Raw genomic sequence first — 17,520 nt, 5'->3', positions numbered from 1 at the left:
ATATTACTGATAAAATTAAGAATCATTTTTCTATATTTTAAAAATCTGGGTGTGATGTAATTCTAGAATTTAGAGCGTCAGAGATCAGTAGTTCAAGGGCAGCCTTATCTACTTGAGACGTTCTCTCAAAAAAAAAAAAAAAAGAAAATTTGGCTGAGCATGGTAGCACACGCCTTTAATCCCAGCACTCAGGAGGCAGAGGCAGGCAGATCTGTGTGAGTTCAAGGTCAGCCTGGTCTACAGAGCGAGTTCCAGGACAGCCATGGCTGTTACACAGAGAAACTCTGTCTCAAAAAACCAGGAGAGAGAGAGAGAGAGAGAGAGAGAGAGAGAGAGAGAGAGAGAGAGAGAGAGAGAGAGAGAATTTGATACCTAGTACCACAAAAACAGAGGTGGGGGGGACGCAGACAGACAGACAGACACAAGAGAGATTTCTGTTGTTAAAGACAGGTTTATATTGTTGATTTTAATTTTTTAATTGAACACTATAAAAATAACTTATAGCTGATAATCTGGCGGCTGACTTCATAATTTCCTGTTCATAAAAGAGCTAGTAACCCACATAAAATTCTGTATAAATGATATAAATTAAATACTAGTGAATTATTTATATTTATATCACTGTGTAAATATTATGGTGTGGTTTTACATTTTTAGTTAGGCTTACTGAAATATAATTTACATACAATAAAATTTCTCCAGTTCTATGATAAATGAAATTTTCATAGTTTTATGCAGTTAGATAAGCATCTGTGGTCCTGTAACCACAATCACAATCAAGATACATAACTTTTCTAAAGTTCCTTTGTGTCTCTTTGAAGTCAGAATTTACCTCTAGCCCCTGGCCACCACTGATACGTTGTGTTTCTCTGTAGTTTTAACTTTTCTAAAATGTCATATGAAGAGAATCATATAGGATGTGCCCTTTTGAGTTTTGGTCTTTTTATTTTAACATAATAATGTTACGTTGCTGAATGTATTGGTAGCTAATTTGTTTTTACCACTAAATAAAGTTCCATTGTGGACATACCACAATTTATCCATCTATTTCATGAACATTTGAGTTATTTCTAGTCTGGAACTATTATGAAAAAGGCCACTATGAAAAATCACAACTAAGTCTCTAAACACATATATCTTCTTTTGGACGAATACCTAGGAGTAAGCTGACTACATCATAGGGTCTATATAGCTTTATCTTTGGAAGTGATTTTCACATCATGCATTCATAACATAGCTTGATTTTTTGATACAGAAGTTGGCAACACCAGCAGTATTCCTGATCTTGAAGCCCAAGTCTCACAGATGGAGAAAGTGTTGTCCCTGGGAAGCTTAGAACCTAACCTTGCAGGCGAAATGGTAAACCGAGTCAGCAAACTCCTTCACTCTCCACCTGCCTTGCTAGCCCCTCTGGCTCAAAGGTATGACTTAGAAAACAGAAAGGGTATATTCTGCGTTGTTCAGAGAATGAGCTATGGCAGCTGATCTTTCTCTTCTGAATGAATGAGTTTACCAAGTATATAATAAGCAAAAGCAAGAATAAATATTGGGTAGCAGATAGAGAGAAGCAACAGATAACAAAACATCCAGCAGAGACAGTTGACTGAAGTAGCCCAATTAAGAAAGGAAAGAAAGGAAGACATTTTCAAATTGGGGGCTTACAAACAGCCAGCAGAAGCCAACTGAGGCAGGGAAGTAGATTTCCCAGTTGAGAGGGTCAGGGGAAAGGGTCTTCTTTGCCATCTCCATGGATGAGCTTCCAGCCTCCAGTTCCTACTGTAGGCATTTTTATCTTATGGGATAAGCAATTGTAACCTGCATTGTAATTAGTTTACCTTCTAGCTCTTCTCAAGGACATAATATTTTTAATACACTTTGCTGCTTGCTTTTTCCTTTCTCTCTGTTACAGCATTAGAGAAGCAGCCTGTCCCAGGAAAAGATGCTTTAAATAACATTTTGGAGAACTCTTGAAATAAACATGCTGGAGTCTAGAACAGGAGGGCCCTCCTTGCTCCAAGAGTTGTCTTTCAACAGTGTTTAACAACACATGGCAATTTACCTACATAATGTACATTACAGGGTGCTAAGAGGATCCCCTCTAATGCTAAAGATACTGCTTATATAGCTAGTGATAGCCAAGTATTTGCCCCCAAGGACTAGACTCATAATGATGTCCTGTTGCTACTCTATATTAGAATGGGGGAGAGAGAAAAAAAGACTAAATTAAAACTGCCAACTGTCTTTACAGGTTGCTGAAAGTGGTAGATGACATTGGCTTACAGCTGAAATTTTCAAATACAACTATCACTCTAACTTCCCCTTCTTTGGCTCTTGCTGTGGTCAGAGTGAATGCCAGTAACTTCAATACAACGACCTTTGCAGCTCAAGATCCTGCAAACCTTCAGGTACAGTCTAATTTCTTATAGAAACAACATTTTCTTGTGCATGGTTGGAGCCCCTGATGTGGTTCCTGATGGCGGCAATTATTGTTGATTGTCAGGAGAGATATTCAGCTTTCAAAAGAGTTAACATCTGAGTCCTTCAATTCTAGCACTTGGGAGATGATGGCACTCTTTAAGTTCAAGGCCAGCCTGGTATATAGAGTAGCCAGCGAAACATCAACAGAATAAAAACTGACATTGTTTTCAGAGGCTGGAATGTGACTCAGTGGTACCCGGCATGTTTTGCATTCATGAGGCCCTGGATTCAATCCCCAGCATTCAAACAAAAGTATAATTTGCATAGAGGGTCCTGTGTCCATGTTAATCCTTTAATAACTGGATAATGGAAAGAGGGAGGGGGCAGTATTTGGTATGTTGGTATGTGGAGGGATGACAAGGAATGGTATCTTCATGAAACTTCATGGAGGAATACTAGGCAGTTAGGGGACCTAGGCATGGAGATGAATTTCAACATATTTAAGAAGTTTTATAACTACACTATTGTGTATAGTGGTGCTAAAAGCAATCTGTCTAGTGCTTTCTAGCCACTCCTTAGAGGGACTGGGATTTAGAAATGCTGAAGTCAGTTCATAGATAAAGCTCCTTCAGGCCCCTCCACATTGAGTTGTGTTTTTGATCACCTTATTGTATCAACTCAGACACTTTTATTATCTCTTACTTGATCTCCAGGTTTCTCTGGAAACCCAAGTTCCTGAGAATAGCATTGGTGCCATTACTCTGCCTTCATCATTGATGAGTAATTTGCCAGCTAATGAGGTAGAACTGGCTTCCAGGGTTCAGTTCAATTTCTTTGAAAAACCTACCCTGTTTCAGGTAAAGTTGCTGTTTCCTGGTTTTGATTTGGGTTTGCTTTGGAGATGGGTGATTTAATTCTGTTTAATCATCACATATTCTTCAGCCTGCTACAAAACAAACTAAGTGTTGAAACTCTGTAGTTAATTCTTATTCATGCACTAATGTTCCTTATGATGATAAATAGCAGTTACCAACACATCCATAGTACTTACAAATGGCCAAGCTCTCTCCTAAGATCTCACAAGTGTTGTCTCTAATCCCTATCTTGGCAGGAAGGAACCTATTGTTACCCCCATTTTACAGATGAGGTAATGGAGGCATGGGGGAGGGTCAGTAGCTTGCTCAGGGACACAAGATTTCAATGATTAATGTTGTGTCCTCCTTTAAAAATTCCCGAGGTCCTATTGTGTCAGCTGTGCACTTCAACTTAGTCTTTAGAGCCCCGAGGTGGAATAAGCCCCACTTCTATTGATGTCTCCTGGAAAAGTTACTTTACTCCATCACAGTTTCTGACCTCCATTGTAAACAATGTGAATTCAAATCGTCCTCAGTGTCTTTCTCACCCTAAAACCCCCTCATCATATTTCATTTCCATTGTCATCTTGCTGATTCTTTGTTGTGCTAGGACCCCTCCCTGGAGAACCTCTCTCTGATCAGCTATGTCATATCATCAAGTGTTGCAAATATGACTATCAAGAACTTAACAAGAAACGTGACAGTCATGCTGAAACACACCAACCCAAGTCAGGTGAGGAGAGGCCTGTCTGGTTTGTTCATTGACCAAGGACACCTTGTACAGACTATGCCTGTAGGGCACAACTTGAGACAGGCCATGTGTATAAGACTACAATTGTTCGTTGCTCTACAGAATTTTGAGTTCTGGAATCATTACATCCTTGACCACCTAGTTTCTGAGGCAGATGAATGCAAAAACAAGCTCTTGGCCACTGCTGAATTACACTGTGGGCGGAGCGGCAACATCAGCTTCCATTCCAGACCCATGGAGTCAGAATTTATTTATTCCCTGTCCCCTGGGCTGGGGATTGAACTCATGCTCTCACCATCTAGGCAAGTGTTCTACCACTGAGTAGAGTGTACATTTTTTAACAAATTCCTTAGGTGATTTCTTTATATGATTGATTTTTTTTTTGTTTTTTGGGTTTTTTTGTTTGTTTGTTTGTTTAAGACAGGGTTTCTCCGTGTAGTTTTGGTGCCTGTCCTAGATCTCATTCTGTAGCCCAGGCTGGCCTGGAACTCACAGAAATCCACCTGGCTCTGCCTCCCAAGTGCTGGGATTAAAGGCGTGTGCCACTGCCGCCCAGCTATGATTGATATTTTAAGAAGCACTGACCTGTATGGGGCTCATTTGCTTCTAAGAATCACATAAGATAAGTCTTCAAAAATCAAGCATAAGATTAAGAAATTAAAAATAGGACTGATTTTGCTAATTACTTTTTAGTTCAGTAAATTAATTAGCCATGACTTATTTTTCTGCTACAGGATGACTTAACCGTGAAATGTGTCTTCTGGGACTTGGGCAGAAATGGTAGGTTCCAATTTATACCCTTTCAAGGTCCTAAGTGAGTGAGCAGGGAAGTTGGTAAGTCAATGTATTATGGCCTTGCTGATGGGACAGATACTGCTCTTGATGCCAACAGGTGGCAGAGGAGGTTGGTCATCCAATGGCTGCTCCGTCAAAGACAAGAGGCTGAATGAAACCATCTGTACCTGTAGCCACCTCACAAGTTTTGGCATCCTAATGGTAAATAACATACCCATGCTCCATGACCTTAGATTCTGGGTCTGAGGGCTAGCTGAGCATTATATCAGAATATCAACTCTGCTTGATGACTAGAAAGATAAGCAGGAAACATAATATTGTGGAATAGTTATATATCAATGAGACCACTCTTTTAATAACCAAATGCATAAAGATTAATATTTGAATGTAGGATGCAAGTACTTCTTCACATTATATTTTTACATTTACATTTTTCTCCTTTAAGTAGCAAGGGATTCTGATTAGAATGGGCAACACAAATTATTTACCTTTCAACACACTTAAAATGTTTATAATACACTTTGACATAAATATTGTTACTGTTATTATTATGTGCATGCTAGGCAAATGCTCTACCACTTAGCCACACCCCCATCCTTAAATGATCTTATTACTCTTCCCAGCATTCCTTAAGCACAGGTTGTTTTTTTTTTTTCACAATTAGAATTAAGACTTGTGGTAATTGTTCATAGACATAGGACTAAGAAATGTAAGAGCCAGGAGCCAAATGTCAGTCTTTAGGCCCCTAATCCAGGGCTTCCCCAGTGCACTACAATGCAGTGATCAAATATATGAGCTTTGGAGTCAAGCAGATCTGAATATGAATTCTGATTCCTCCACTTCCTAGCTACTACCTTAGGTAGGTTACTGGAACTCCCTGTGTCCTTATTTGTACCTGATTAAAGTGATTGTGCCTATCTCATATGTTGGTTGAACAGACTGTGAAACTATTAATGGATATTTAGCATAGTCAACAAACATAATAACAAGTCTTATGTATTTAAAATGAATCGATCACTGATAGCAATATTTTATTTCCCAGGACCTATCTCGGACATCCTTGCCACCAAGTCAAATGATGGCTCTGACATTTATCACATATATTGGCTGTGGGCTTTCATCAATTTTTCTGTCAGTTACTCTTGTAACCTACATAGCCTTTGAGTGAGTATCTACAACTTGAAATTTGGTTTGTAAGATGTAGCTCTCACCTTCATCGCCAAAATGTTTTACTTAAAAATCCTTTCTTCAGCCTGCCCTGTCCTTTATATTCACATAGTAGAATATCCGGGTATGAAATGCTATGTGAGTTTTGGGGTTATATGCTTCTGCCTTCTACTAGTGTGTGAGCTCGCTAAGGGCTGTGTCATGATCATCCTTGTGACCAGCATGGGTGCCTGGTATGTCATGAACATTCAGTGGAGGAAAAAAGAGAGACTGAAATCCAAGAGGTTACAATCTGAAAGAGATCATAGCACAATGTACAGCAAAAAAAAAAAATCACAAATTAAGTTTATAAATAACACTGAGCAAATGTGAAAGATTAACTATAGTAACTGGTATAGGAATGAAGAAGATGAGTGTAAAACTTAACTGACAAAATTCAGTGAGTGTGGCTTTATAAATGAAAGCAAGGAACGGCTCTCCAAATAACATCACCGCCTTCTTGGCCCACCAGAAGGGCTCCTCTCATCACTTTTGAGGAGGAAACTTTTTTTAAAATTATTTATTTATTTATCTATCGATTATCAGCTTAATACAGTACAAATCCTTATCCTAATAGTGAAATGTTTCATTGAGGCTTGCCCAGTAATTGAGTAAAACCAAAACTTATTATAAGCCACAGTCATCCTAGGGTCCCCCCTGCTATATAGCCTCCCTGGTTCTGTGGGTTGCAATCTGATTGTTCTTTGCTTTATATCTAGTATCCACTTATGAGTGAGTACATACCATGTTTGTTCTTCTGGGTTTTGGTTACCTCACTCAGGATGATATTTTCCAGTTCCATCCATTTGCCTGCAAATTTCATGCTGTCATTGTTTTTCTCTGCTGAGTAGTACTCCATTGTGTATATGTACCACATTTTCTTAATCCATTCTTCAGTTGATGGGCATCTAGGTTGTTTCCAGGTTCTGGCTATTACGAATAGTGCTGCTATGAACATAGTTGAGCATGTATCTTTGTGGTATGATTGAACATTCCTTGGGTATAAGCCCAAGAGTGGTATGGCTGGGTCTTGAGGTAGATCGATTCCCAATTTTCTGAGAAACCGCCATACTGATTTCCACAGTGGTTGTACAAGTTTGTATTCCCACCAACAGTGGAGGAGTGTTCCCTTTGCTCTGCATCCTCTCCAACATAGACTGTCATTAGTGTTTTTGATCATAGCCATTCCTGATAGGTGTAAGGTGGTATCTCAGAGTTGTTTTGATTTGCATTTCTCTGATGATTAAGGATGTTGAGCATTTCTTTAAATGTCTTTCAGCCATTTGAGATTCTTCTTTTGAGAATTCTCTATTTAGCTCTTTAGCCCATTTTTTAGTTGGATTGTTCAGTATTTTGATGTCTAGTTTCTTGAGTTCTTTATATACTTTGGAGATCAGTCCTCTGTCAGATGTGGGGTTGGTGAAGGTCTTTTCCCATTCTGTAAGCTGTCTTTTTGTCTTATTGACCATGTCTTTTGCCCTACAAAAGCTTCTCAGTTTCAAGAGGTCCCATTTATTAATTGTTGTTCTCAGTGTCTGTGCTGCTGGTATTATATTTAGGAAGTGATCTCCTGTGCCAATGCATTCAAGAGTACTTCCTACTTTCTCTTCTATTATGTTTAGTGTAACTGGATTTATGTTGAGGTCTTTGATCCACTTGGACTTGAGTTTTGTGCATGGTGACAGATATGGATCTATTTGTAATCTTTTACATATTGACATCCAGTTATGCCAGCACCATTTGTTGAAGATACTTTCTTTTTCCCATTGTATAGTTTTGGCTTCTTTGTCAAAAATCAAGTGTTCATATGTGCGTGGATTAATGTCAGGGTCTTCAATTTGATTCCATTGGTCTGTATGTCAGTTTTTATGCCAGTACCAAGCTGTTTTTATTACTATAGCTCTATAGTAGAGCTTGAGGTCAGGGATGGTGATGCCAAGGAGGAAATCTTAATAGGTCAATTCACTACATTTCCCTGTGTCATTACATTTAGTTATAGTTTAAACTCTTCTTTCCAAGATCTCAATTTAAGTCATAGTGTAAGATGATATAGCAATCTACCATAGTTTGAGATCTGAATGTAGCAGCCTATTATGTGAGAAAAACTAGTAGTACTTCTAAAAGTAGTTAAGGAGAAGCAAGTTTGCTTTTCAGTGGTGTTGATTACATACCATTTAAAAGTGAGGGTCTACAATCAGCATGTAAAAGATCCTTCAAAAGTCCAGACACATTTGCTGTATGATTGTCATATTAGCTGTTTTTCCTCTTGCAGTGATTGAACACCTGACAAAGACAACTTTATTTGGCTCATAGTTTGAAGGTTCTGTCCATCATGATAGGGATATGGGGGTGTCACAGCAGCAGAAACTGAGAGTGCAGAATGCCGGTGCTCAGACCACTTTCTCCTTTTTATTCAGTCTAAGGCCCAACTCATGGAATAGTGCCACCCACCCATTCAGTGTGGATCTTCACACCTTAGTTAGCCTGCTCCCACCCTCACAGGTGTGTCCAGAAGCTTGTCTATTCGGTGACTTTAGAAGTTTTTTTTCAAGTTGACAATCAATATTAATTATCACAGTTTCTCAGTTTAGATTTTTCGATTGTTTTGTTGTTGTTGGGTTTTTGTTTGTTTGTTTGGTTGGTTTTTGAGGCAGGGTTTCTCTATGTAGCCGTGACTGTCCTGGAACTCGCTTTGTAGACCAGGCGAGCCTCGAACTCACAGAGATCCACCTGCCTCTGCCTCCTGAGGGCTGGGATTAAAAATGTGTGCCACCACCGTCCAGCTATTGTTGGTTTTAATGTCCCCTGTACTCTCACCCACTCTGAGAGGAAATCTGTGCATATTAGTATATACTGATGAATCACTTAAAACTCTGAGACAGCCTGAGAAATATTCTTATACAAAGTTTGCCAGACTATAATGCTAATTCTTTTTTTTTTTTTGTCCTCTCATTTTAGAAAGATCCGGAGGGATTACCCTTCCAAAATCCTCATCCAGCTATGTGCTGCCCTGCTTCTGCTCAATCTGGTCTTCCTGCTAGACTCCTGGATTGCTCTGTATAATACCCGAGGTTTTTGCATCTCTGTGGCTGCATTTCTTCATTACTTCCTGTTGGTCTCATTCACATGGATGGGCTTAGAAGCATTCCACATGTACCTGGCACTTGTCAAGGTGTTTAATACATACATCCGAAAGTACATCCTTAAATTCTGCATTGTTGGCTGGGGTATGTATAAATTTGCTGGTGTGTTGCCTGGACTCCTCCAGTGTTCTGACTTGCACTCACATAGAGATTTCATGAATCAGATCCCACTTGGCAACTTTCTAAAGGAGCTTTGGACTCCACATGGGCTGCACTGTCCCCAGAACAGTTTTGTTGCCTCAGCGACCAGATCATTTCCAAAATCTCTCCATTTCTACTTTCCATTAAGTTCATGGCTCTTGGTGGCACTTACCAGTGAGCTTGGTTCTGGTCTCTTCAGTGAAAAGTAATAAGTTGATACCTCTTCCCCCTGAGAGTCTTTAGATAGTCCATAAGTGTGTAGTGCCCTGTTGTTTTGATGTGGTTTTCACATAAATCACTTCATTGAAGATAAGCCAATGAGGCTAGCAAAGCAGTTATAAGCAGCACCCAGGTGAAGACCTGGGTCTAGGTAATGGTGTGGCATACCATTTTGCAAGGCTAGAAAACAGCCCAGCCTGGCTTTCTCATTCCTTATGCATCATTTCCACTGGATTCCAACCATCAACACTCCTACATCTGCTTGGCTTCTTCAACCTAAACAGTCCTTCCTGCACAACAGGACTGCAAGCTTTTCACTCCATGTCATCCTGCTTACCATTATATCATTGTGAAGAATAATAAAATACACAGTCCCCCTCACTTGTCTCAGAAAGAAAGTCACAGCTCCAGGCATTGGGCAGGAATTTTATCTTCTTTAGAGAAAGCTAAAATGCCAGATGCTCTTGTCAAGGACAAGCTCCTCCACCTCCTCTACTCGGTGTCTTTGACACTGAGAATCCAACACAGGGCTATGAACATGCTAGGTAAGCACTCCAACAATGATCTACAACTCCACTTTCCAGTATTCTATCTTTAAAAATGTCTTACTTAGGAAACATCATGTCAGTATCATTAGATGTACAAATGAATTAAAATAAAGAGTACATTTGATTGTATCAGGCACTCCAGCCAATCTGTAAAAGGAGTTGTTGTTGTTGCTTTATTTACCAGAGTAGTGAAGCTGACCGGCTGGTCTGTGTTTAGTGTAGAGTGGCAACATGGGGCTGGTGAGTGATGGTAATTGAAAGGACCGAGCAGATGCCATAACAGGCTGCTCAATCTTCTCTCAGAGATCAGGCCTCAGTTTCAGTTTCCTGAGACTTGAGCAAGCAGTTTCTGGGAGGGCCATGAACAAAAGACATAGTCCTTGCAGTAGCTCCCTTTCTGCACGTACTCTGACTGCTCAAGGTTCAGCCAGTTTTTTACTGTCTGGGACCCCTCACCAACTTAGAGCTACGTGCATGGGTCAATGTGAACGTGTGAGGCCAGCCAGCCTCCATGACAGCTCAAGGATAGAGCCTGGGAATTGTCCAGGCCTGCCCAAAAATGATAACTGTAACCCCCGACCAGTAAATTCAAAGGTTATACATCCTCACCCAATCCATATGATGCAAATGCTTGTACCACCCTGCTTGTGTTTTTTCCCTTTAAAAACCCCTCACTCTGAGGGCTCAGGGCCATTGTCCTCCACCCGCTGTGTCGAGTGTTGGACACGGACCAAGCCCGGGCTTGCTTGTTATCAATAAACCCCTGTGTGTTTTGCATCGGATATTGGCCAAAATTTAGTTCTGGTTGCCAATGAGGGTAGACACATCCATCCATGTAGCAAAAGTGAAAAGAAACTTAATTTGGCAAATAGCTAACCAGTCTCTGCCATGCCACAGGAAAGAAAATAGAATGACTCCAGTCTTTCTTTTCACCTCTTTGGTTGTCAGAACTGTGTGACTGATGTTTCCCATGTTCCAGGGATACCAGCTGTGGTTGTGACCATCATCCTGACTATATCCCCAGATAATTACGGGATTGGATCCTATGGGAAATTCCCCAATGGCACACCAGATGACTTGTAAGTATAAATTCATCTTAGGAATGTCCAGGGAACTAGAAAATTAAATTCTCTAAGAAAATGGAGGATCTAATCAATCTGTTGGCTATATCTATCATCTTAATAAAATCTAGGATCATTTTAAACAAGAGCCTTCATCATCATGTGTGATGAGATTAGCTAGTGGAAACTGCCACACTACTATTTAAATAATGAATTAGGAGGATTATTCTGAGAGAGGATACAAATTAGAAAGAAGTATATTAAGACACTTAACCTCTGATAAAAATGAAATGCTCATGATATTATATTAATAAGGACATGCAGACTAGACTAGGATAACTATAGTTTACACAGTTCTGAATGCTTTAAGAATAGTTTTAAATTATTATTTTTAAGATTTATTTTTATTTATGTGTATGTATATTACACATGTGTGCGTGTGCCACATGTATGTGTCTGTGGAGGCCAGAAGAGAGTATTAAGTCCCTTGGAGCTCAAGTTACAGGTAGTTGTGAGCTGCCTAGCATAGGTGTTGGGAACGGAGCTTGGGTCCTAAGGAAAAGGACCAATTGCTCTTAACCACTGAGCCATCTCTCCAGGCCCTAAAATATTTAGCATTACCAAGGGTCCTAAGACAAACTCTTAGATTCTGTTCCCCCAGAGCGATAAATGATTGTGGAGAAAAGCAGCTTTATCATTTTTTTTTCTTTTGTACTTGAAGAAAAAAAAGTTTTCAACCAAACATTATAGATTCAGTGCATGACTTAGAGCAAGCATGCTTCCAGCATCATAATGTTTTCCTCCTCTTCTCTCCCTCATCCAGTTGCTGGATCAACAGCAATGCTGTGTTCTATATCACAGTTGTGGGCTATTTTTGTGTGATATTTTTACTGAACATCAGCATGTTCATTGTCGTCTTGGTTCAGCTCTGTCGAATTAAAAGGAAGAAGCAGCTGGGAGCACAGCGCAAAACTAGCATTCAAGACCTCAGGAGCATTGCTGGCCTCACGTTCTTACTGGGAATTACGTGGGGCTTTGCCTTCTTTGCCTGGGGACCAGTTAATGTCGCCTTCATGTATCTCTTTGCTATCTTTAACACCTTACAAGGTAAGCACTACAGCATTAAATATGAACCCAAAGAACCCCGTGGAAAATAAAAAAAAAATATCACTGGAAGGCTATTTAGTGGCTGAAGATGTACTCCTTTCAGAACCAATTTATTGCTGAGAACAGGAGCTTTGTGGTCCTTAGGAGAAAGTCATTTTACTAATTTTGAGAAATGGTGAGTTTTCCTTTTATTCATCCTCATCTCCTTGGAGAAACTATATTGAGGGAATCTGCCAGGAACTCTTCCTGGGAGAGCCAATTACTCTGCCTTTTCTTGCTTCTTTCCTTTTTATTTATTTTTAAGCTAATTTATGAAAGCAGAACTCGCACACAAGAAAAGCCCAGATAGCATGTCACTACAAGAGTTCACCACACACACCTAGGTATAGGGCTTAGGTTTGGGGTTTCGATTGGAAACATAAAATTATAAGTGGGAAGATAATAAACCCAGATACCATATCACTACAAGAGTTCACCACACGGACCTAGGGCTTAGGTTTGGGGCTTTGATTGGAAACATAAAATGATAAGCAGGAAGATAATAAATAAACACAAGTGGCAGTGATCTTGGCCATGGCCTAATCCCCAGATGCTGCCAAGCTGCCCTGAGCAGACCTCAGGCGGGCTTGGAGGATCCCCTTGACTTCTGAGCTTCCCACATAGTAATAAAGCCCAGTCACTCTGACTTTGGGACCCTAGCAATTGTGTTCTTTAGAAAAGCAGCAGTGTTATAAAAGTCTTGTCAGCTGTTAATTTTTAATGGAAGTGCTTTGGCATTAAAAGCCCAGCAGGCTAATAGGTTCACATTACAGAAACAATAAAGAATTGTCCCTTGGCTTCTTCTTCTTCCAACTCCTTTCCATTACATTCTCTTCTGCTTGTTTTCATGTTGCCTTTGGCTTCCATACTGCCCTCCTGCGGCCCCATCAGGCAATAGATAATTTTGCCAGTTTTCAAAGAAATCCCTCCCAGAAGTATAGTTCTAATACCTAACTTGGCCATAGGTTCTTATTTTATTTGAAAAAAAAAAGCACACACATACACAGACAGACAGACAGGCGCGCACGCATACACACACACACACACACACACACACACACACACACACACACACACACCCCACATGGCTATATATGGCTGGTATTTTTATTTACAAAATAGCAGTTCCTAAATTGGTATATCCAGGTGTGTGCTACGTAGTATTAAACATAAAACAAAACAAGAAAATCATATCAAGGGTTTTTGTCTTGTTTTGGTTTTTTTTTTTGAGGGGGGCTTTTCAGATAGAGTGTTGTTATGTAGCCCTGGTGGCCTGGAATTCACCAGATTGGCCTCAGACAAACAGTGATCTTCCTACCTCTCCTTGTCCAGTGCTGGAATTATATAGGCATGTGCCATCACATTTGGCTCAAAAAAGGTTTTATATCCTAACAACTGGAACTAAAAGTAGTAGATACTTAAAAAGAAATATATATATATATATATATATATATGCAAATTCACATTCATCATTAACATGAAATCTATGTACCTGCCTTCATGTGGTTTAATAATCTAGCAAATGTGTCTCTTTTTCTCCATTTCCCCAGAATATCTTACTAAAACATAAATGACTAGAATTAATTTGCTGCTTCTGTAAAAGGGAGCTAAGGCCTAGTTTTACAGTACTTTTGAGTTGATTGAAGATGAACTGTGTATATGGTTTTTTATTTTGGCTGGTGTATGGCTGGCTCCATGCATACCTCTCTCACACATGTTGTTTCTCCCTTCATGCAACCAAGGGAGCCTGCCAGGGTAACATTAGGCAAAGGTGTGCAATGTCCATCAACTATTGAGGTCTTCTCATATGTACCCCATTAGAAGCAAATCTGGTGTTTTTAAATGAGTATTTTAAAAATAGGTAACTGTTGGGAGAGTGAGAGGGTTCAGAATCCATACATACATCCCACAAATATTTTATTAGCAAAAGCCTTGGGGTCTTGGCAGAGACAGTGATGAATAAGGGTTCCTGGCCCATATAACTGGGAATAGTGCTAGGTAGAAAGCAAGTCCAAAGGCCTGTTCAAACCTGTAGCTAGCTTTCCATGCTGGAACATGAGGGGAACATTTCCTTGAGACTTAAGGGATGCAGGAAGATGGTAGATAAGTAAATCCAAACATTCTGCAGGCTTGACGCTCAGAGAAGAAGGCCCAAAGGACCCAAACAAGGGACCTGGCATAGGGAAGAGGCACATGAGACTGGAGAGGAGGTGGCATTGGACAGGACTTGGAACTAGATCACAAGTCCAGAGGATTCCGGAAATGGGAGCTGAGGTCTTAGCCAGGATCCTGGGTTGATGGCTTGTACTATCAGAACAGAGAAGGATGAGGGCAAGACCTGGGACAAGAGATGGTGAATTCAGCTGTGAAGATTCAGTTCCTTTTATAAGCACGCTATCTTACAAAGATCTTTGTTTAAAGCTTTGGATTTAGACATTGTATTCAGTTTACAAAATTGCACTTTGTCCACAACTGCCAAAGATGTCCTCTTTTGTGCAAAGTAGACTCCCAGATGTAGGGTTGTTTTGGAATTCACTGAAGAATGAATGGTTGGGATTTTTTCTCTCCCTTTAGGGTTCTTCATATTCATCTTTTACTGTGCAGCAAAAGAGAATGTCAGAAAACAGTGGAGGCGGTATGTTTGTTGTGGAAAATTACGGCTGGCTGAAAATTCTGGTAAAGATTTGCCTGCATTTTTCTTCTCAAGAAAATAAATGTGTACATTAAGAGGAATGCAATCGTTGCTTAGGAGTTGTCAGATCTGGAAAGCAGGGACACCACCTGCACAACAGAAAATGCTGTTAATTGCTCATTAAGGGGCTAAAAAAAGAAAAGAATTCTTCCTCCCTGGGAATTTTGTGAGCAATAGGGTTAGTTTACCGACCGCTTCTTGAAGGAAGCAACAGTGAAATTTTTAGAGAGTGTTTCCTATTGAGCTCACGGTTTTCATTTCCCAAAGTAATTTTTAATATTTTCCTTCATAGCGTTTTAAGGCTTGACTCACTCTTCTTCCACAGGTCCAGGTTGTCAGTGACTTTGTTTGTTAACTGGCCAGACTTTGTATATAAGCTTTGGCATGTATTTGGTTATTTTGAAGTTCTTTTCACATATTCCCGGTTGGCTAGTAGAGCAAAAAGCTCATTTCTTTTTCTTTCTTTCTATTTTTTTTAAAGAAGAATAAAGACCTGTTTGAAACGCTAGCTTCCTTCTGCATGAATACCACCTTTCAGTACTTGATGGGTACTGAGGTCTGTATTTATAAAATGGCAGTGTATGTAAATCAGCCATCTGTATGGATTCAAGAACAATGACCACAGCAGAGTTGCTTTATGTCCTTGTGAGGGCAGAAGGAGAGAGGCGCTGGGTTACTTCCTAATTCAATGGCTATTTCCAGACAATCCAGTTAGCTCAGCCTTTAGTTCCAGGAGGGCACAGGTTCCTTTTAATGAGGCAGTCATTTGAAAGGTAAATACGTATAGTGGAAGTGAAGGTACCTCTTATAACACCTGCTTGTAAAATGTATGAGTTCTCTATGAGACCTTGAAGTGAGAATTCAATTGCTAGAACTTGTTACACTGTGACCTGTCTCTTGCATTTGAGCTTCAACATACTGCCCTTTTTTCTGTAATGCTTATTCTGCTGTAGACTGGAGTAAAACTGCTACTAATGGTTTAAAGACGCAGACTGTAAACCAAGGAGTATCCAGCTCTTCAAATTCCTTACAGTCAAGCTGTAACTCCACTAACTCCACCACACTACTAGTGAATAATGATTGCTCAGTGCACGCAGGCGGGAATGGTATGTATGTCTGTCTCAATATAGTGTTTCTCAAGCCAGTGTTTATTTTTTGAAGTAGTTCTTTTTGCAAAGCAAATTGAATGATTACACCTATGACCAGTGGATCAAAATAGAGTTTTCCATATAAGCCAGAACATTTATAAATCCAAATTTATTTATTTTAGAGCTAATATGAGAATGACTTTTTAAAGACGATTTCATTTCCCATAATGGGAATTGACCATAACCTAAAAGGCTTTATATTCAAATCCTAATTTAAATATTGTCCAAAGACTTCAGTGCTGCACTATTTCTCTAAGAGCAGTGCCTAAATTACCAAGCAATATGATTTTTAAAAATCATATCTATTAATCATGCACATCCTTAGTACTTTGAAACCTTCCTGTTTTTCGCTTTTCATGTTTGTTAATCCTTTCCCACAATGTGGCTGCTTTGTGACAGCACCCAAGTGCCCATGAATATATCAAATGCTGGAAGATGAATTGTGAGCAATATTGGTCACTATCTGTGTCACGCAGATATGAGTTGATTATTACAGCTATGCTTCTTTCACTCATTAAGTCTAAAATTTCTAGCTAAAACATCATTACATTTTCTTTCTCTCCAAGACTGGGCTGTTCATTACTCATAAAGCTTATCATGCTTATTTTTTCTTTCTTCTGCTTCTTAATATATCTTTTGCATTTTATTAGAAACTTATGATATGCCAGTATATTTTCTTCTTCCAGTGGACAATTACCCTTTATCCTTTGTTTTAAGACATTAGTACTTTTCATTACTAATTCAAATTCGTTTGTCTCTACCAAATAGAGATATGAAGATGAGGGCTTCTGATAGTTTGATTTTTAAAAAATACAACTGGGGGTTGGCTGGGAGATGGCTTACCAAGTGATGCACAAGGGTGAGAACCAGATCCCTAGAGCACACTTAAAAGCCCAGTGGGTGTGGCAGCCCTGCTGTAATCCTAGCACACAAAAGGCAGATGGAGACAGGAAACACCCAAACAAACTGTCTGGCCAGACCAGCTGAAACAGTGAGCTCCAGATTCAGTGAGAAAACCTGCCTTAACGTAGAGTGAAAAGCAATCCAGGAAGACACTCTCCATCAACCCCAGGCCTCCACATGCATGCATGCACACATTGCATGTGCATTCGTGCATGCACATGAGCATACATGCTAGCATGCATGTGCATACATACCATGTATGCATTTTTATACAAAGAAAATAGAACAGGATTCCTTGACATCAAGGCCTCTCAATCTTACGCATTGGTTACATTTGGGGCTAGATAAGTCTTTTTAGAGAATTGCAAGATGTTGAACAGCATCCCTAGCCTCTCTACCCAGTAGAACCAGCAGTACCCTGCCCCAAGTTGTGGCAAGCAAAAATGCCCCCAGACATTGTCCCCTGTGGGGACAGGTAGTAAATTGTCCTTCTTT

At 39.8% G+C, this 17,520-nt stretch overlaps 1 protein-coding gene across 5 annotated transcripts in view; it reads left to right on the top strand.

Annotated features, from left to right (window-relative positions):
• Positions 1-17,520, top strand: part of Adgrg2 (adhesion G protein-coupled receptor G2) — a 117,878-nt gene that overhangs the window by 96,723 nt on the left and 3,635 nt on the right. For 4 of the 5 annotated variants that reach the window (XM_059250469.1, XM_059250467.1, XM_059250468.1 and 1 more), the window contains 12 exons: positions 1,256-1,421; positions 2,249-2,405; positions 3,132-3,275; positions 3,883-4,005; positions 4,758-4,803; positions 4,916-5,019; positions 5,861-5,982; positions 8,983-9,251; positions 11,055-11,154; positions 11,960-12,243; positions 14,857-14,958; positions 15,928-16,080. In XM_059250469.1, the coding sequence (XP_059106452.1) occupies positions 1,256-1,421; positions 2,249-2,405; positions 3,132-3,275; positions 3,883-4,005; positions 4,758-4,803; positions 4,916-5,019; positions 5,861-5,982; positions 8,983-9,251; positions 11,055-11,154; positions 11,960-12,243; positions 14,857-14,958; positions 15,928-16,080 (1,770 nt within the window). The remainder of the gene's footprint in view (positions 1-1,255; positions 1,422-2,248; positions 2,406-3,131; positions 3,276-3,882; positions 4,006-4,757; positions 4,804-4,915; positions 5,020-5,860; positions 5,983-8,982; positions 9,252-11,054; positions 11,155-11,959; positions 12,244-14,856; positions 14,959-15,927; positions 16,081-17,520) is intronic. The other variant, XM_059250470.1, reaches the window with a different exon arrangement.

The sequence above is a fragment of the Peromyscus eremicus genome, chromosome X (assembly GCF_949786415.1).
Source record: "Peromyscus eremicus chromosome X, PerEre_H2_v1, whole genome shotgun sequence".
Lineage (NCBI taxonomy): Eukaryota > Metazoa > Chordata > Mammalia > Rodentia > Cricetidae > Peromyscus > Peromyscus eremicus.
The sequence above is the reverse complement of the archived record's forward strand: the minus strand, read 5'-3'. Positions and strand labels throughout refer to the sequence as shown.